General features: G+C 60.2%; 1 protein-coding gene and 1 long non-coding RNA gene across 2 annotated transcripts in view; one reads left to right on the top strand and one right to left on the bottom strand.

The window, feature by feature from the left end:
* The window catches only part of COL2A1 (collagen type II alpha 1 chain), a 30,753-nt gene extending 14,897 nt beyond the window's left edge, over nt 1-15,856 (top strand). Inside the window, 37 exon segments of the mRNA NM_001006951.1 lie at nt 473-526; nt 1,717-1,815; nt 2,109-2,153; nt 2,245-2,343; nt 2,541-2,594; nt 2,948-3,055; nt 3,436-3,489; nt 3,573-3,671; nt 3,818-3,871; nt 4,285-4,383; nt 4,706-4,759; nt 5,110-5,163; nt 5,484-5,537; nt 5,751-5,804; nt 6,027-6,071; nt 6,213-6,311; nt 6,472-6,579; nt 6,892-6,945; nt 7,192-7,245; nt 7,581-7,634; nt 7,999-8,052; nt 8,328-8,435; nt 9,020-9,073; nt 9,540-9,593; nt 10,320-10,481; nt 10,674-10,781; nt 11,034-11,141; nt 11,466-11,519; nt 11,696-11,803; nt 12,031-12,084; nt 12,246-12,353; nt 12,610-12,663; nt 13,046-13,153; nt 13,561-13,849; nt 14,178-14,365; nt 14,560-14,802; nt 15,271-15,856. Coding sequence (NP_001006952.1) covers nt 473-526; nt 1,717-1,815; nt 2,109-2,153; nt 2,245-2,343; nt 2,541-2,594; nt 2,948-3,055; nt 3,436-3,489; nt 3,573-3,671; nt 3,818-3,871; nt 4,285-4,383; nt 4,706-4,759; nt 5,110-5,163; nt 5,484-5,537; nt 5,751-5,804; nt 6,027-6,071; nt 6,213-6,311; nt 6,472-6,579; nt 6,892-6,945; nt 7,192-7,245; nt 7,581-7,634; nt 7,999-8,052; nt 8,328-8,435; nt 9,020-9,073; nt 9,540-9,593; nt 10,320-10,481; nt 10,674-10,781; nt 11,034-11,141; nt 11,466-11,519; nt 11,696-11,803; nt 12,031-12,084; nt 12,246-12,353; nt 12,610-12,663; nt 13,046-13,153; nt 13,561-13,849; nt 14,178-14,365; nt 14,560-14,802; nt 15,271-15,417 — 3,396 coding nt within the window. The 3' untranslated portion in view covers nt 15,418-15,856.
* LOC102152448 lies at nt 214-2,094 on the bottom strand. The gene is made up of 3 exons (XR_005380101.1): nt 1,677-2,094; nt 1,160-1,257; nt 214-343 (listed from the first exon to the last, which is right to left on the bottom strand). It is a non-coding gene; the product is annotated as an uncharacterized LOC102152448 (long non-coding RNA).
* Nucleotides 15,857-18,709: the final 2,853 nt, after the last annotated feature.

Below are 18,709 nucleotides of genomic sequence, written 5' to 3'. Positions count from 1 at the left end.
TTCCGTGGCCCCACCGCAGTGCTGGGCCTTGGGGGGGGGGGGGGTGGAGGGAGGATGGGGAGGAGGATGGGGAGGAGGGGGAGGGGGAGGAGTGCTTTCTCCCTATTACCCTCTTACGTTGATTACAAGCTTTGAAATGATGCTTCATTTTGCTCAGCCACTCTTTTAGCATTTTTTTTCTTTTTTTTTCTTTCTTTCTTTTTTTTTTTCCGAGGAGGGATAGCCAGGGAGGTCAAAGAGTCCCCTGCTTCTCAGCACGTATATAGTCGGATACTTGCTTTGCTTTGGGAAGCCAGGCTCGGGACACTGGCAGTGGGGACAGTTTTCATCCAGGGGCTTCGGGCTACAGGGGACGCAGAGCGAGATCAGTACGACGTGGGGAGGAGTGTGAGGTGTGGGGTGGCTCCCTCTGGGGGTGGAGAAGTCCCACCCAGAAACAGCATTCCCCTCCCCCCTCCTCCCTCCCTCCCAGGGTCCTGTAGGTCCTGCCGGCGGTCCTGGCTTCCCTGGTGCTCCCGGCGCCAAGGTACGTGCCCTGTCCCCTTTTCCCGTGACCCTGCTGCCCTTGCTGACTGCCACCGCCCCCCCACGGTGCCCCCTCCCTTCTTCAGAGTGTCTCCCACCCCCGCCCACCGCTGCTTTCCGTGGGGGCAAGGAAGGGCCAGGCCTTTCAGGGCCACCAGCTGGAAGGGAAAGTACGAGGGCATGAGGAAGAGCTTCAGACTTGGGGAGGCAGGAAGAGATGGGGGACACGGCTGAGATCTGGGAGGGAGCAGGAGACCAGGGCCGGGAGGGGAGGGAAGCAGGCAAAGCTCAGCAAACTAGACCCAGAGGCAGCCGGAGGAGGTGGGGTGGGCAGGAGATGGCTCCAAGCCCCCCCCGGCCCCCCCCAGGCTTGGCGCCCCCCAGCCCCGTTAGCGAGGATGAATGGGGGCCAGCGGGAGGCCGCCGGTCAGGGAAAGGCCCGGCCCCAGGGATGCGCTGCACGCGTTCTCGGGAATTCGGCCCCAGATGAATGCGGCCTCCATGTGGTCACTGGCATCAGGTTGCCTTTCCCCTCCTGGGGTTTCCATGGCAACCAGACAGTGTCTGAGGCCCCGGGAGCTGGGTGAAGGGGACCCATTGTGACGAGGGACAGCGGAAGGTGAGGGGGCCTGACCTTTAGAAAGAATAATTACAGAAGTGAACCGAGAACGTTGGGAGGAGGAAGCTGAGGAGGCTCGGCCCTGCCTGCAGGTCCGCGGGCCTCGGGGTGCCCTGGAAAGGGGGGGAAGCCGAGGCGTCCTGGGGCTTGTGGGCGCTGCCAGAGGCGAGAACTGAGCCCCAGAGCCCCCGGGTGGAGTGGGGTGCTTGTCCCAGCTTGCTTCGGCCCCTGCCGGCCCCCCCTCCAGCAGGCCCAGGCCAGAGCCGCTGCAGAGTGGAGCGGGGCCTGCAGCCCAGACGTCGCAGGGCCCCCACTTCCTCAGTGCAAGAACCCCGCGGCAGGGGGGGTGCCGGAGAGGGCAGGACCCCGCACCGGCCTTCCTGAGGGTGGCCGCACCTACAAGTGCACCTGGCCTGGGGCGTGGGGGACGTGGGGGGCACAGAGAGTGGAAGGCAGGGCCGGGGTGGGGCCCAGGGGGCCCAACAGCTGCCCCCGAACTGCTGCTGGCCTGTGAGAGGTCTGTGCCCCCAACCTGTCATCTTCTTGTTCCATCCCTGTCTGTCTCTACCCAGGGGGAAGCTGGCCCCACTGGCGCCCGAGGTCCCGAAGGCGCTCAAGGTCCTCGCGGCGAGCCTGGCACTCCTGGGTCCCCCGGGCCGGCTGGTGCCTCTGTAAGTGGTCTCTGGTGCTCTTGACTCTGTTTACCTCTGAGAGGAGTGGGGCCCCTGTCAGAGCTCCACTCACCAGACCCTTATTTTGGCCCAATGCTTGCATGCCCATCTCTAGGGCCATCTGTAGGGTCTCTCTACAGCACCCCCATCCCCCCCCACCGCAACCCGCAACGGGACCCTGTCTGGAACTGAAAACCGCTGGTCTAGCCCCTGGATCTGCAGCGGGGCGGGCTGGGAGGTGCCTGGGGTTTCTTTGCTGCTTATTTTGTAATGACACCCTCTCCCTTTTCCAGGGTAACCCCGGAACTGATGGAATTCCTGGAGCTAAAGGATCTGCTGTGAGTGTTGCCCGGGGACTGGGCTCCTGTGGGGAGGGGAGTCCCTCCTGGCCACCTCTCCTGATGCCCCCTCTTCTACTCACACTGACAGGGCGCTCCTGGCATCGCTGGCGCCCCCGGCTTCCCGGGGCCCCGTGGTCCACCTGGCCCTCAAGGTGCAACTGGTCCTCTGGGCCCGAAAGGTCAGACGGTAAGGTTCAGAGTGAACCCCAAGTCCCACCGGTACCCCTGGAGTCAAACCCCGCCGTCCCCCCTTCCTGTGCTCACACTGTGTCCTTTGTGGGGGATGGTGGCGGGGATGGGGGGAGCCTTTAAGGGTGTCTGGAGGTGGGGGCAGGGTCCGTGGAGAGGACCCCATGTGAGAACCCGCCTCTCTCTCTCCCCAAGGGCGAACCTGGAATTGCTGGCTTCAAAGGCGAACAAGGCCCCAAGGGCGAGCCCGTGAGTATCTTCCTGCAGCTCTTGCCCCCCCCCCCCCCCATCCTCTGCAGCCCCATCCCCGGATCCGGGACCTCCCAGGTTGTGGCCGGAGGAGGGGACCCTCCAGGTCGAGCTCCCATGTTTGGTTTGAGCCACGTGAACAGTTTCCACTTTCCACCGTCCCTCTGCCCACTGGGCCCCTGTTCCCCCGGGCTGATCCTTTGCGGCCCCGCTTGCCCCCACCCCAGGTCCCCCAGCACCCCCAGCCCTGAAACAGCAGCGGAGGCCGCTCCCTCGGCCCACCGGCCGGTGACTGGCTCCGCGGCGGTGCCGGGTCACCGCTCACCCGGTTTCTCTTTCCTCCTGATTCTCAGGGCCCTGCTGGCCCCCAAGGAGCCCCCGGTCCTGCTGGTGAAGAAGGCAAACGAGGTGCCCGTGGAGAGCCTGGTGGCGCTGGGCCCGTTGGTCCCCCCGGAGAAAGGGTAGGTGGGCTGGGAGGCCCCACTTTCTGAGGGGTGTGACCTGGATGTGGAAGCAGAGTCTTTGCAGCTGTGTCCTGGCCAAGTCCCGTGGCCTGAGCGTCAGTCCTCTCCCCCACTCACTGCCGGTGGCGAGGGGGGGTGCAGGGAGCCCATCTTATTTCTGCCGCCACCCCCAGGATGGCATGAGACGGTCTGAGCTCCCCCGTGGGACAGGCCCTAGCGGTTAACCCCTCGGAGTCTTGCGGGCTGTCGCTCCTGCCCCCCAGGAGCTGTGGCTGGGGGGTTGGTGCGATGGAGCTCCCGAGGCCGCCGAGGCTCCCTGTGTGGTTGGGTCGGGGCCAATCTGACTCGCCACCTGTCCTCCTCCCACGTCCTTCTAGGGGGCTCCTGGCAACCGCGGTTTCCCAGGTCAGGATGGTCTGGCAGGTCCAAAGGTGAGTGGGGGGGGGAAGGGGCTGGGGTCCCTGCATTGCTGGTCAGACGGCCGCCTGCTGACTCCCTGCCTCCCCCCGTGTAGGGAGCCCCCGGAGAGCGTGGGCCCAGCGGCCTTGCTGGTCCCAAGGGAGCTAATGGGGACCCTGGCCGTCCCGGAGAGCCTGGCCTTCCTGGAGCCCGGGTAAGTAGCCGAGCTGCTTTCGCGCCTGACCTCCACTGAGCAAGTCCTCGTGCCCTTCCCCGGCTGGCCCCCCAGCCTTGTGCTGCCAGGATTGGGAAGACCTGGGGCCTCCCCTGATACCCATCTTCTCTCTCTCCTGATCAAAGGGTCTCACTGGTCGCCCTGGCGATGCTGGTCCTCAAGGCAAAGTCGGTCCTTCTGTAAGTCTACCGTCTGGGGTTGGGAGGATAACCCCGGGAAGGCAGGTAGTAAGGGAGACGGGGGTCTGGGGAGGGGCAGCCTGTGAATTTTGAGACTTGAGAAGGGGGCAGATGGTAGTTACCGGGCCAGGTGCGGAGCCCTGAAAATGCCAACCTCTGCGCCTTCGGGCCTTTCCTTGGAGGGAGACAGAGCCTGGGTGCGTTTTGAGGAGCAACACTTCTCATTCGAGCAGTGCCCTGTTGCTGACTGGGCCGCATGCGCGGCGTGGGCCGCTGGCCCAGACCTCGGTCAACCCCCCACGCCCGGGGTCTGGCTGTTGCCTCGCCCTGTGCTGCCCACGCAGTAGGCACTCAGCGGGTGGATGACTGTGGGTTGAGTGTCTACACTCTGAGACTGATGTCCTCTCTTTCAGGGAGCCCCTGGTGAAGATGGTCGCCCCGGACCTCCAGGTCCTCAGGGCGCTCGTGGGCAGCCTGGTGTCATGGGTTTCCCTGGTCCCAAAGGTGCCAACGTAAGTAACAGCCGGCCCTTCCACTTCCTTCCACATGGTGCCCCTCCCCCCTCGCCCCCTGGAGAGAGGACTGGCTCCGAGTAGAGTTAACCCACAGGCAGTCATGAACACGATCCCTGGTGCCGTGGGCAGCGTGGGCCTGTGTGACCCGGGGAAACGCGGGGCACCTCAGCCATGACATTATTCCATCACACGCCTGAGCGTGAGACAGGGTGCCGACGCTGGGCTTGGGCTTTTGCCCATGGCCCCCAGCCCCACTCTCCCCTGCTCTACCCCCTCCCACCGACACCCTCCCCTCATGGTCCTGCACTCTTTCCTCCAGGGCGAGCCTGGCAAGGCTGGTGAGAAGGGACTTCCCGGTGCTCCTGGTCTGAGAGTAAGTACCCCGCCTCGTGTGCACATGCATTGGTGCTGGCTGGACACCTGCAAGGGGAGACACCTCCCGGGGCATGCTCCTGGGGCCCCTCGTCGTGGGTTCCTGTGGCTGAGCCCATGCTGCTCCGGGAGCCCCCACACAGAGACTTCTAGTTGCTGTTGGTCAGCAGCCCGGGGCTGGGGAGGACTCCCACCTGAGAAAGACTGGGGAAAGGAGGGGCCCAGGGGAAGTAGGGGTAGAAATGGAATTCAGGTTGGGGGATCATGGACCACCAAGTGTGACTGCTGGGCACTGGGGCCTGCAGACCGAAGAACACGTGTCATGACACCACCCTTGTCTCCCCCCTCTAGGGTCTTCCAGGCAAAGATGGTGAGACTGGTGCTGCAGGACCCCCCGGACCTGCTGTAAGTAGCTGCCTGGCCCCCTCGAGGTGGTCCTGTGGGCTTGGGGGTGGCGGAGTGGCGGTGACGGATGAGGAGCCATGGATCCGGATCCCTCTGGGGCACCGGACCCACTCTCAGCCAAGGCAGTGTGGACCCCACCCCCGTTTCAGGGGTGCAGGTCACTGGGGGGAGAACAGCAGGGGAAGCACGCAGGCACATCTTTCTTGGGCAGTGCCAGAATGTGTCTGGCCCGCCCTCCTGCTGCCACCGAGGTCCCCTCCCGCTGAGGCTCTCAGATTCTCTGGAACAATGGCTCAGGCCACCTTTGTTTCCCTCTGCAGGGACCTGCCGGTGAACGAGGCGAGCAGGGTGCTCCTGGGCCATCTGGGTTCCAGGTAGGTGGCTGGACAGGGCCCTCTCTACAATTCTGTGTCCAGGGCTCTGTGGGCCGCAGCAGGCCCCTGGAGGGGGGAGGGCGCCCCCCTCCTGAGGGGAACAGGGGAACGAGGCCTCCCTGCAGTCCTGCCTCTTGTCCCGGCCTGGGCCTCCCTGGAGGGCTGGGGCAGTGAACTCACTCCTTTGCTAATGGATATCACTTTGCCTTCTAGGGACTTCCTGGCCCTCCGGGTCCCCCAGGCGAAGGTGGAAAACCAGGTGACCAGGTGAGTATGGGGCTCTTTGCAGGTGCAAAGTGTTTAGATGGGAAGATCCCTTCCGATGCCCCGGAGGTGAGGGCAGGAAGGCACAGGGCCCCCATGATGTGTCACTGGGAATGCCTGGGGCCACACCCCAGCTCCCCCCAGGGTACAGTGTGAGCTCAGCCTCTCAGGGGAGGGACGATCAGCCCTGGCTGGCCGTCTCACCTGTCCCTCTTTGTCCTCCAGGGTGTCCCTGGTGAAGCGGGAGCCCCCGGCCTCGTGGGTCCCAGGGTGAGTATCGGTCATTCTGCTGCCCCCTCCCTGCGAGCCTCTGCCAGGGCCCCCCCGCGGCACTCTGCTGTCCTGCTCCCTGCTCCTCCCTGCACCCCTGCCCCAGGTCTCTTGCTTCATGGCTCCTGGTGTCTGCCACAGGGTGAACGAGGCTTCCCAGGCGAACGTGGCTCTCCCGGCGCCCAGGGCCTCCAGGGGCCCCGTGGCCTCCCCGGCACTCCTGGCACAGACGGTCCCAAAGTAAGTGAGGCTGGCGGGTTGTCCGGGCCACCTGCTGGGGCAGAAGGAGGAAGGGGAGGGGCTGGGAGGGCAGAGGAGGAAGGGAAGGAAAGGGGACCTGGGCGCTGGGGTCCTGGGCAGGTGCTGCCCACCACAGACCCCCTTCCCCCTCCTCCTGCAGGGCGCATCTGGCCCGGCTGGCCCCCCTGGGGCTCAGGGCCCTCCAGGTCTGCAGGGGATGCCCGGTGAGAGGGGCGCGGCTGGCATCGCCGGGCCCAAAGGAGACAGGGTGAGTACCAGGTTGAGCTCCCCCAAAGTCGCAGGTCCCTGCCCACACCCCATCTCCCCATGGCCCGTGAGTGGGGAGGTCCCTAGTTAACCCTCTTGAGGAACCTGGAGATCCCTCGGGCATGCTCTGTTTGCCTTGTAGTGACACCCTCCCCCCACTTCCCTCCCTCCCACTCCTCTCGCTCACCCTGACCCACCCTGAACCCGGAGCAGATCCTGCTGGGTGGGGGGCTGAGCTCTGCTGGGAGTCTCGGCGAGGGGGAGGCTGAGCTGGAGAACCCTGCTGAGGTGGCCCTTCTTCTCCATCCCACAGGGAGACGTTGGTGAGAAAGGCCCCGAGGGAGCCCCTGGAAAGGACGGAGGACGAGTAAGTGAATGCTGGTCGCAGGTGCCATGGGGACCCCGGGGGGACAGAAGGGCAGCGTGTGAGTGCACCCCTGGTCCTGTCTCAGTTGTACAGATCTGGGGACTCTCCTGACAAGACTGGGGCCACGGGGTGAGGGGGAGTTCTGGGGGCTGTGGGAGCGTAGGCAGGGTCCCCGGACTCCCTGCTGGGCTCCAAGTCCCTGGTCAACTCTTCTGTCACCCTCACCTTTGCCTGCTTTCTCCCTAGGGCCTGACTGGTCCCATTGGCCCCCCTGGCCCCGCTGGCGCCAATGGTGAGAAGGTGAGTGCCTCTCTCTGGCTGGCCTCCCCCATCAGCCTCCTCATCTCCTACCAAGGACTGCTTTCTCGCCCCCTCCTGCCCACTAGGGGGCTGCAGGGACTGAGGGGTGGGAGTCTTCTTAAAAGCAGAGTCATAGGCTGTGGGCCCTGTTCAGTGGAGCCATGGGGGGAGGGGGGGTGGCCAGGGAGGCCCCAGGATGGGGGCTGGGGGGTGCCTGAAGCAACAAGAGAAAATGGACCATCCATTGTGAGGCTTCCTGGATGCACTTCGCTCTGAAGAGCCCCACTCCGACCCCCAACCCTTCTCCGTGACTCTCGTCCCCTTCCCCACCTTAGGGAGAAGTTGGACCTCCTGGTCCTGCAGGAACCGCTGGTGCTCGTGGCGCCCCGGTGAGTATCTGCCCCTGAACCTGGCCCTGTCCCCAGGGCCCTGGGAGCCAGAGAAGTGGCCCTGCCTCACAGCCTGGCTCTTTGGGGCTGGAGGTGGGGGAGAGAGGAGAAAGGGAGGGAGAGGGCTTGTCATCCCCATGATGTGGTCATGGTGGAGGGCCTTCAGGTCACCAGACCCTCTGACCAAGGGAGGCCTTCTGACTTGGGTCTCTTGTCACTAGGACAAGGTGTCCTCCCTCTGGGGTTATAGTGTCGGGCGGGGAGGGGCAGGGAGGTGCGGGGCCAGCCCAGAGGGCTCTGGTGTAGGAGGGGACAGAGGCAGGCAGGCACGAGGCCTGAGCTCTCCGGGCCCCTTCTCTCACAGGGTGAACGTGGAGAGACTGGACCCCCTGGGCCCGCTGGATTCGCAGGTCCTCCCGTGAGTGTCCCCGACCACCCTCCTTCCCACCCCTCTGCTCAGGCCTGTGGGGGAGGGAGGGACAGAATGTAAAGAAGATGGAAGTGGCCTCTTTCTCTCCTTGCACACCCACACTGACCTCACGATCCCATCTGAGGGCAGCGTTCCGGGCCAGGGTGGACACAGGCTCGCTCACTCATTCACCCCGGACCACCCACTCACCCAGACCCCCTGGCCCTTTTGGAAGAACCCTGAGTATTCGGCTTGCCTCTCACTCCCCTTTCTCCTTGGGACAGGGTGCTGATGGCCAGCCGGGTGCCAAAGGCGAGCAAGGAGAGGCCGGCCAGAAAGGCGATGCTGGTGCCCCAGGTCCTCAGGGCCCCTCTGGAGCTCCTGGGCCTCAGGTGGGTAGCAGTGAGCTCCCCCAGCAACTGTTTTCATGGGGCAGGGGTGTCTGGGTGCAGGGTGAGGGGCCCGGGGCGAGGCCAAGGCTGGCCAGGGGTGTAGCCCCTCCTGAGTTTCACCTGGGACCTACCGGAGCCTGCCACTGCCCCAGACAGAGGGAGAGGCTGTGGGGAGGAATCTGTACTCCGGGATAAAGGTTCAAAAATAGCAAATTGGATTTCATTGTCTTGGGGTAGGGTGTGGGTGCCAGAGACAGACACAGGGTGAGGGTTGAGGACAAATAGCCCGGGACAAAGCAGCCAGGCTCCTGGGGAGGGACTGGGGAGCCCTTGGCCGGGCTCTGCAGATGCCTGATGGGCTTTCCTCCCTGAGGTCTCCTAGAACATGAGTGTATCGTGGCGGGGGTGGCAGGCCCATCTGTGACGGCTTCCTCGGGCTGGGATTTTAGCACCAAGAAAGCTACGTCTTTGCAAACCTAGCCCTCAGGAGTCCATTGTTGGGCATAGGGCCTGTTTGACCCCCACGAGGCCCACAGCCCTCCTCTGGGTGACCAGGCCTCACTGTGTCCCTCCTTCCTTGCCAGGGTCCTACTGGTGTGACTGGTCCTAAAGGAGCCCGAGGTGCTCAAGGCCCCCCGGTGAGTGAGGTCCCCGTTCCTACCAGGTGGGGTTGGGGGGACTGTGGGAGCAGCAGCTTCTCTCATGCTTCCACTCTGGCCTCATGAAGGCGGCCTGCCCGGAGGCTCCCGCGCCGGTGTTCTGGGATTCACTCACCTTTCTCAGCGTTGCTTTTGCCCCCAGCCTCAGTCCAGCCCACAGCCACGTGGGAAGGAGGGCCCCTCTCTGCGGGTGTGCCGTGGTCCTGGGAGGTCTTTGGTCCCACGGAGGCCGCGCTCAGCTCCCAGGGGCACTGAATGTCCTGGCCGATGCCCCCTGTAGGGGCTGGAGGCAGAGAAGCTGCAGCTTCCTGATCCGATGGCCAGACCCCACAGGGCCCTCTCTAGCTCTCCTTTCCACACCAGCCTCTGAGACCCCCCAACCCAATCTGATTCTTGGGCCTCCTGAGGACCCGAGGGATTCAGGACCTCTCTTCTCCTCATATAGGGAGCCACCGGATTCCCTGGAGCTGCTGGCCGCGTCGGACCCCCAGGCTCCAATGTAAGTGATGTTCCTGGCCGGTTCCTACCTTCCTCCTGGCATGAGAGGCATGGGCAGGGGTCAGAGTCTGGCACAGTCCCCCCAACAGGCACCCAAAGAGCCCAGACTGGCGTCCATCCCTTTATACCCATTCCTACTCCCCGGATGAGTCGTTACTTCATCACGGGGATCTGTTCTTGTAAACAGCTGGGAGCAGGGGCTGTGACCCTCTTGTTAGCCAAGGGCAGCCTTCCCTGCTGACTTGGGCTTGAACCCTCAGACTTCTGGCACACTGGGTGGGATAGGCTGGCACAACTGCCTTGATGCATCTTGCCCACAGGGGGTTTGCTATGGAGGGAAGAGAGATGGTGAAAAGTCACCCAGGTCACCACCCCCACCAAGTGCAGAGGGAGCGGGTACAGAGGCTTAGTTAGGGGTCAGAGGAGCCCAGTTTGAGTTGTTCCTTGAGGAACACTAGGCTTGGGGCCCAGAGTAAGGAGGCAGGAGGAAGTCCACATAGATCAGAAAAAGCAAATGCAGGGGCTGGGGAAGCCGGGGGGCAGGGGGGGATCACAGATCCCACATGGGAGAGAAGATTGAAGAGGTGGACTGGGGGTCGGGGTCAGGCCATCCTTCGTGTGGAGGGAACCCTGGGGGGAAACTGTTATCCCTAGGGTCACAGTGGCTTTGGCAGCCTGGATGGGGCAGGGTAAGATGAGTTCTCATGTCTTCCATTTGCTCTTCTAGGGAAACCCTGGACCCCCTGGTCCCCCTGGTCCTTCTGGAAAAGATGGTCCCAAAGGCGCTCGAGGAGACAGCGGCCCCCCTGGCCGCGCTGGTGACCCTGGTCTCCAAGGTCCTGCTGGACCCCCTGGCGAGAAGGGAGAGCCTGGAGATGATGGTCCCTCTGTAAGTCCCTCACATGCCTGGCCAGGGAGTCTTCTGAGCTCCCAGAGCGCAGAGTGGAGGGGGACACCATGGAGGGACCTCTGCCGGGACAAGAAGAGTGCTGGTCCCTGGGAGTGGCAGCCAGGCCGGGTGTGGACGGCTGGCCACTCCATGTCAGAGCTCACGTTCTCACTCCTGCCTCCCCTCTCTTAGGGTCCCGATGGTCCTCCAGGTCCCCAGGGTCTGGCCGGTCAGAGGGGCATCGTTGGTCTACCTGGGCAGCGTGGTGAGAGAGGATTCCCTGGCTTGCCCGGCCCATCGGTGAGTGAAGGATGATACCCCTTCCTCTGGTGAGCTGGGCCCAGTCCGGCTCAGGCCTGAGCTCTCCACCCACAGCTCTTGGTGTGGTGGCCCGGCCTGTGCAGAAGCACCACCGCCCTCTGGGGCTTCCACCCGCTGTGCACCTGCAGAACTCTCCCTTCATCAGCCCTTTCTTTGGAGAGGCTCAGCAGCAGGTCCTGGGCCAGGATTCTTAAGAGCGCACGCTCATCTTCCCTCTCGCTGTCCCTCTAGGGTGAGCCCGGCAAGCAGGGAGCTCCTGGTGCATCTGGAGACCGAGGCCCCCCAGGCCCCGTGGGTCCTCCTGGTCTGACTGGTCCTTCTGGTGAACCTGGACGAGAGGTGAGCAGTGAGACCCGTTGTGCATGGCCCTTACTGGGGAGAGGTGTGCTGGGCCAGGCCAAGTCCTGGTGCCCCGGCGGAGGGGATGACAGGACGGGCTGATAGGCCCCAGTGCCCGGCTGTGGTGGGGAGGATGTGATGGGAGGGAGAAGGGCATGGGGTGCAGAGCTGGTGCATGGGGAGGAAGGCACAAGGAAGCCTGGTGAGCTTCGGCAGCTCCAGCTGCATGGAAGGGAGCAGGCTGGGGCCCGGGGGGAGGCTGGGGGAGCAGAGTGGGAGCCGTGCAGGGGCAGCTCTGAAGGCATCCTGCTTCCCCTTGCCCAGGGCAGCCCCGGTGCTGATGGTCCTCCTGGCAGAGATGGCGCAGCTGGAGTCAAGGTGAGTATCTGGCGGTCTCTATGTGCAGTGGGGACAGGGAGGACATTCTGTTGGGCCTAACAGGTCAGCCTGGGGTGGCAGGTCGGGGGTCAGGATCTTGTCTCAGTTCGGGAGGTCAGTTTCTCCATGTCTCCCTGGAACATTCTTCTCTAAGCCCGAGACCTCTCTCCTGACAGGGTGATCGTGGTGAGACTGGTCCCGTGGGTGCTCCTGGAGCCCCTGGGTCCCCTGGCTCTCCTGGCCCCGCTGGCCCAACTGGAAAGCAGGGAGACCGAGGAGAAGCTGTGAGTGTCCGGAATTTGGTCAAAGCTGGAAGTGGAGGAGGGTGGCCAAGGGAGCTGGGAGCTCACCCACCGTCTACCGGTCGCCAGGCCCTGGAGGCGTCTCTGGGTCCGGGAGGTCTCTGAGCCCTGGGAGCAGCAGCCTCAGTGCCCAGCCCGGGGCAGGTGCAGAGGAGGGCCAGCCCTGTCCCGGCTCTGCTCCGACACCGTTCCCGCTCTCTCCCTCACAGGGTGCACAAGGTCCCATGGGTCCTGCAGGACCGGCTGGAGCCCGGGGAATCCCAGTGAGTATCTGCTTGTCCTCTGTTGGCTTCTTGAGGGTGGGGGGCAGGTCTGGAGGGCAGTGGGGACCCTGTGGCTCCTGGGACTCCTTGGCTGAGGGGAAGCCAGCAAAGTGCTCCTGCCCTGGCCAACCCAACCCAACCTGCGTCTCTCTTGTTCCCAGGGCCCTCAAGGTCCCCGAGGTGACAAAGGAGAAGCTGGAGAGGCTGGCGAGAGGGGACTGAAGGGACACCGTGGCTTCACTGGTCTGCAGGGACTGCCCGGCCCTCCTGTGAGTGTTGCTGTCTATGCGTGGCTCCCCAGTGCCTCCCACTGCTCAGAGCCCCCCTGAGTGTCCCATGCTGCTAAGTCAACTTGGGCTCATCCTCAGAAATTGCCAGGACTTCCTCAGGGTTGGAGGGAGGAGCCAGTGGAAAGGGAACAGGGGTAGGACATGTGTCATATGTACAGTCAAGAAGGCCTCCCACCCTGGAAGATGGGGCCCTGTCGGGGCTGACCTCTGACCTTTGCCTCTTCCTTTTGCACAGGGTCCTTCTGGAGATCAAGGTGCTTCTGGCCCTGCTGGTCCTTCTGGCCCTAGAGTAAGTGAGATGGAGGGAGTCCTTCCTCATGGGGTGGACCGGGCACTGGCCAGGCGTTCTGAGGGGGAGGGAAGCCTTGGGCTCAGGGAGGGGACTGGCTCAGGGTGACCAGGGCCAGAAAAGCTCCTGAGTCCACAGGCTGGATGAACATGACAACAGCTCCCGGCTGTCAGCCGGGCCCCCTGGGAGTAGGGTCTGACAAGGAGGAGCTTAGGATGGCAGCAGAGCTGTGAAACCACCCTGCGGTCCTTGGCCAAGCAGCCGCCAGCCTGGCCTCTGTGACTGAGACGTGTGCAGCTGCAGGGCCTCACAGCAGGACGGCTACGTGACCAGCCACTCCCCACGGCCCCCTTGGTGATGGCTCTTCTCTCCTGGCCTGCAGGGTCCTCCTGGTCCCGTCGGTCCCTCTGGCAAAGATGGTGCTAACGGAATCCCTGGCCCCATCGGACCTCCTGGTCCCCGTGGACGTTCAGGCGAAACTGGCCCTGCTGTGAGTGTGCTGACTCCTTCCCCGCTGTCCGGGCTGTCCCCAGCATCCCGAGGCTCGAGCTCTCTTGTGCCAAGGGCCTTTTTCAGGGCATCAGCCTGCGGCCAACGATGATAGCATCCTTTATCCTGGGTCTTCCCGGGACATTTAAAGGGCCCATATTGAAAAAAAAAAATTAAAAAAAAAATAATACAGGGTCCATATTGGTATTGGGACACAGAAGAGAGGGGCTGATGAAGAAGTAGGGGAAGGGCTAGGATTTTCTTGGCCTTGGCCTGCCGCACCCCTCCCCCACCCAGGGGACTGGAAGACGATACCCTAGCATCTTCTAGCAGGTGGAGAGGTACACAGGAGGGGCGTGTCCCCACAATTCCTGGCTGACTGCTGTGTTTCCCGCTTTCCTGCTGCAGGGTCCTCCCGGAAACCCCGGACCCCCTGGCCCTCCAGGTCCCCCTGGCCCTGGCATCGACATGTCTGCCTTTGCTGGCCTGGGCCAGAGAGAGAAGGGCCCCGACCCCCTGCAGTACATGCGGGCTGACCAGGCGGCCGGCGACCTGAGACAGCATGATGCCGAGGTGGACGCCACACTCAAGTCCCTCAACAACCAGATTGAGAGCATCCGCAGCCCCGAGGGCTCCCGCAAGAACCCCGCTCGTACCTGCCGGGACCTGAAACTCTGCCACCCTGAATGGAAGAGCGGTGAGCCTGCAGGGCAGGTCCCCTGGCCCCAGTAGAGCAGGACGTCAGCCCACTGGGCACGGCGCCTTCAGAAAAAGGGAGGCGGCATCTCTTAGCACCAGGCAGAGCCGGCCTGAAAGGTTCTCACGGGTGGCTTGCACCTGCAAGAGGGTCTCCTTGCTCCTGGGTCCCTGCTTCTCCCCCCGCCCTTGGGCTCCACTGGCCCTCACAATCCGTGCCTCTCCTGTGGGTCCCCATAAGCCCTTCTGTCTCTCCCAGGCAGGCCCGGCCCTCTTGGGAGTGCCTGCCTCTCTGAACCCCAATGGGGTATTGCCTCCTCCCCCTGCAGGAGACTACTGGATTGACCCCAACCAGGGCTGCACCTTGGATGCCATGAAGGTTTTCTGCAACATGGAGACTGGCGAGACGTGCGTCTACCCCAACCCAGCGAGCGTTCCCAAGAAGAACTGGTGGAGCAGCAAGAGCAAGGACAAGAAACATATCTGGTTTGGAGAAACCATCAATGGTGGCTTCCACGTGAGTACCTGGCTGCTCTAACCAGGGATGGCACCTCAAAATCTTTCTCTCTCCAAGCTGATGGCACCTCACCCACACTCTTGCCAGCCTTTTTGGGGGCTTAAGAGGAAGGAAACAGGAGGGATAGTATTTTTAACTGGGATTCCTCTGGATGCTGCTCCTGGGCCTCACACCACTGCTGTCTGCCCTAACAGTTCAGCTACGGTGATGACAACCTGGCTCCCAACACTGCCAACGTCCAGATGACCTTCCTCCGCCTGCTGTCCACCGAGGGCTCTCAGAATATCACCTACCACTGCAAGAACAGCATTGCCTACCTGGACGAAGCAGCCGGCAACCTCAAGAAGGCCCTGCTCATCCAGGGCTCCAATGATGTGGAGATCCGGGCTGAGGGCAACAGCAGGTTCACATATACTGTTCTGAAGGATGGCTGCACGGTGAGTCAAGCTGGCTGGAGCTTCCAGAAGGGTGGCCCACATCCTAAAGTGATGGGATCCTCAGGGGTGTGAGTGTGAGGGGTTGGGTAGAGAAGACATGCAGAGTGATGGGAGAGGGCAGGGTGCTGTTCCGTCTTCTTCACTCCCCTGGCTCAAGGCAAATAAGGGGAGTAAGCCCTACCCGGCACATCCAGTTACTCTTGTTGGAGTACTCACATCATGAGTTTGGCTCGGCCCACAGGGTGGAGCAAAGAGAGGCTCTCACTATAGTGGACGGAGCAAGGAGGGAAGGGCAGTGTGGAGGGGGCCTTGCTCTAAGGACAGGAGTTGAGGTGGAGATGGCTCTGGGAAGCCAAGGAGAGGTCGAGGGAGCCCCTGAGCATGTTTTGTACTTTGTGCTCTATGCTGCTCAGTTTTGGGGTCCTTGGCAGCTGGCACTGGACAGTTTCTCCTCTCTTTCTCCCCTAGAAACACACCGGTAAGTGGGGCAAGACTATGATCGAGTACCGGTCACAGAAGACCTCGCGCCTCCCCATCATTGACATTGCGCCCATGGACATAGGAGGGCCCGAGCAGGAATTTGGTGTGGACATCGGGCCTGTCTGCTTCTTGTAAAAACCCGAACCCACAAACAACACAATCCATTGCCAATCCAGAGGACCCAAGTACTTTCCAGTCCCAGTCACTCTAGGGCTCTGCACTGAATGGCTGACCTGACCTGATGTCCATTCATCCCACCCGCTCACAGTGTGGACTTTTCTCCCCTCTTTCTAAGAGACCTGAACTGGGCAGACTGCAAAATAAAATCTCGGTGTTCTATTTATTTATTGTCTTCCTGTAAGACCTTTGGGTCGAGGCAGAGGCAGGAAACTAACTGGTGTGAGTCAAACGCCCCCTGAGTGACTGTCCCCAGCCCAGGCAAGAAGATCTCCCTTCAGGTGCCGGGCGCAGGAACTGCGTGTGTCCTACACAATGGTGCTATTCTGTGTCAAACACCTCTGTATTTTTTAAAACATCAATTGATATTAAAAACAAAAAAATTATTGGAAAGTACATATTGACCTGTGCTTTGTTCTTTATTTGCCCTCAGTCTTTGAGTCTGTAGGCAGGACCAAATGGCCATCCTAAGGCCTTAATCTGTTGACTTTTCAACCAGGAGGGGAGGGCACTAGAGTCATATTGCCTGTGACCTCACATGAACACAGACTTGCCTCTTTTTGTAACCTTTGCACTGCATGGAACCCAGGAGTGAACTGGGACCAGAGGCCAAGATTTGGGAAGGGAGGCAGAAACTATAGGAATTGCGTTGTTCTGGAGCACACACACACAAAACTCAACTCCAGGGCATACGGGCGTAGGACTCTGTGTGGGCCCCATCTTGCTGGATGGCAGGGGGTGGGGAGGAGGGGAGGGGAAGCACGTCCTCAGGGGCCTGTGATAAGTGCACATGATGGGCCAATCTGGGTGATCTACTTATCTGTGACTTATGTCATGGAGAGGTGGAGGTGTTACATGCTTGCCTGTACCCCTCATTCCATTTTCCTGCCCCCTGCTCTGGCCTTCCCTTCTCCACTTCCTAGGCCTGAACTCAAAGCTTCCACGGACTTCCTCTCAACACCAGGGTTATGAGCGGATAGCCTCCCATGTCTCCCTATCAGCAGGGGTCCCTTGCTTTCCAGTGACTCATGAGTGGCACACTGAGGAAACTGTCACCTTCCCTACCAGAGGGTATGGTGGGTGTGATGTGTGATGTGAGCAGGAGACATGAAGACAATCCAAATCAACAACACTAGTATTTTGTAAAATAAATTTCAAAAGATACCTGACACTGCTGATAAACCAGGGAGCCATCCCTTTCTCCTATCCCTGCCTCTTCCTTCCTCCAGATGATGAAGGTAGATAGTTTTTCTATTAAACAACAAAAATTAAAATACCTAAGATATTTTTGTTGGACTTGTATTAAAATCCAGCTTACAGTGTCAACTTTGTTGAATAAAGTGTAACTTATCAGGGCTAGTTTGTGACAAACTAAGAGTAAAATGAAAACATAAGTGAAAATACCTAACTAGAAAAGCTACCTGATAATTTAAAATAACTCTTCCATCTACTGAGAGACCTAATGCCAGCAAGGAGAGAGCAGTGGGGTATACGGATGCTTTTGAAAACTTCTACCTAGACTAAGGTGGAGGTGAGTGGTGGAGTCTAGCTCCACCCTGTAGCTACATTCAATGAACTTACACTGCTTCCTAGCCCACTTTGCTTCCCACAGTGGTGTCACAGCTCCCGGTTCTTACTAAGGCAGCACAGAGGATTGTGACCATCAGCTCAGACTTTTATAAAAGAAGTCCCATTTATACCAGGATATCAAGATGATCCCTCAAAGCCCACCCACCTCCTCAGCACCTACTAAAACCTAGAAATAAGAGCAACTGTTGCATTGGTCATCAACAAGTAAGCCAGAAAGAAGAGCTCAAGGGAAGGGAAGGGAAGGGAAGGGAAGCAGTGGAACAGAAAGCCTGCATCTGCTTCAACTGTGGTCAAATCAAAATATACATCCTTGGCTGCCAATGCTATGCTCCCTACCAGTGTTCTCTTGTCCCAACTTAGCCTAGAGGGAAAGGTGAGAATAACCTTTTTTTTTTTTTTTTTTTAAGATTTTATTTATTTATTCATGAGAGACAGAGAAAGAGAGAGAGAGGCAGAGACATAGGCAGAGGGAGAAGCAGGCTCCCTGCAGGAACCCGATGCGTGACTCAATTCCTAGACCCGGGATCACACCCTGAGCCAAGGCGGATGCTTAACCGCTGAGCCACCCAGGCGTCCTGTGAGAATAACCACGTTTGTTACTAATTCCTGTGATCCCTGGTGCCCCAGGAAAGGCAAAAATGTTTGTCTGGTAAGGATAGCCTCTCCTGACCCCAGTAGGATTGAATGGATAGACCTGGATTACTAAAATGAGATCGCTTATATCCATAAAAACATAGCATTAAAGGGCTTTCACTAGGAACTGGAGCTCAGACTTCCTCAAGTCACTTAGTTCCTAAGTTAATCACAACTTCTGAAATTGGTTCCCCTTCTAACCATGTGAAGGAACACAGAATCTCAAGAGTGCTGTCAAGGTGGTAAATAATCTTATTTATAGTTACTTCTGGGGAAAATTGCAGAGTAAGAGGATCCTAAGCTCACCCTGTCCCACAGATACCTCCAGAATTACCCATATCACTGTTAACAACCCAGAAAATGACACAAATAGTCGAAAATACCATAGCTAAATGTAGAGAAGAGGCCACATCAGAAACAGTAGAAAGGGCCAAGATGTGGTCCAGAGCTAAACAGACTTAGAGAACTGTCCATGGGAGGGAGGGACACCAAGGGTGTGAAGGAGGGGGAGAGAACAAACCTTCACACCAGAAATCCCAGGCATGGAGCTTGCATATGGAAAACAAAGTCCCGTAACACTTGGCTTTGAAAACCACTGGGCAAAACTTTGTAGTTCTTACAATCAATCAGCAGGGGCTGAATACCTGGAACTTTAAAAATAAGTAGGCTCAGCTCTGGGAGAGCTGGGAGGGTGACAGGGAACAGAGTCCCTGTCTTTAAAGAAACAGCAAAACAAACACCCCTGCTGAGATATAGCATAGAAGAAATAGTTTGAAAGACACCTAGGGTATATGGGAGGGAGATTTGTTTGCTAATCTCAGAGCATGTGCTGGAGGAGCAGGGATCTTTGGGAGACTTGTCCAGGAACAAAGGAGCTGGCAGGCAGCATAACCCTCCCCTGTCTCAGCCTAGACACAAGGACACCTGAGGGAACCAGTGTGACATCAACACCCCCCCACCTAGCTTGCCAACAATGGCAAGCTAGGTTCTCCTGAAGACATGCCCCCTCCAACCTGGCTGGCTTTGG

Source organism: Canis lupus, chromosome 27 (genome assembly GCF_011100685.1).
Source record: "Canis lupus familiaris isolate Mischka breed German Shepherd chromosome 27, alternate assembly UU_Cfam_GSD_1.0, whole genome shotgun sequence".
In the NCBI taxonomy this organism is placed as follows: Eukaryota; Metazoa; Chordata; class Mammalia; order Carnivora; family Canidae; genus Canis; species Canis lupus.
The sequence above is the reverse complement of the archived record's forward strand: the minus strand, read 5'-3'. Positions and strand labels throughout refer to the sequence as shown.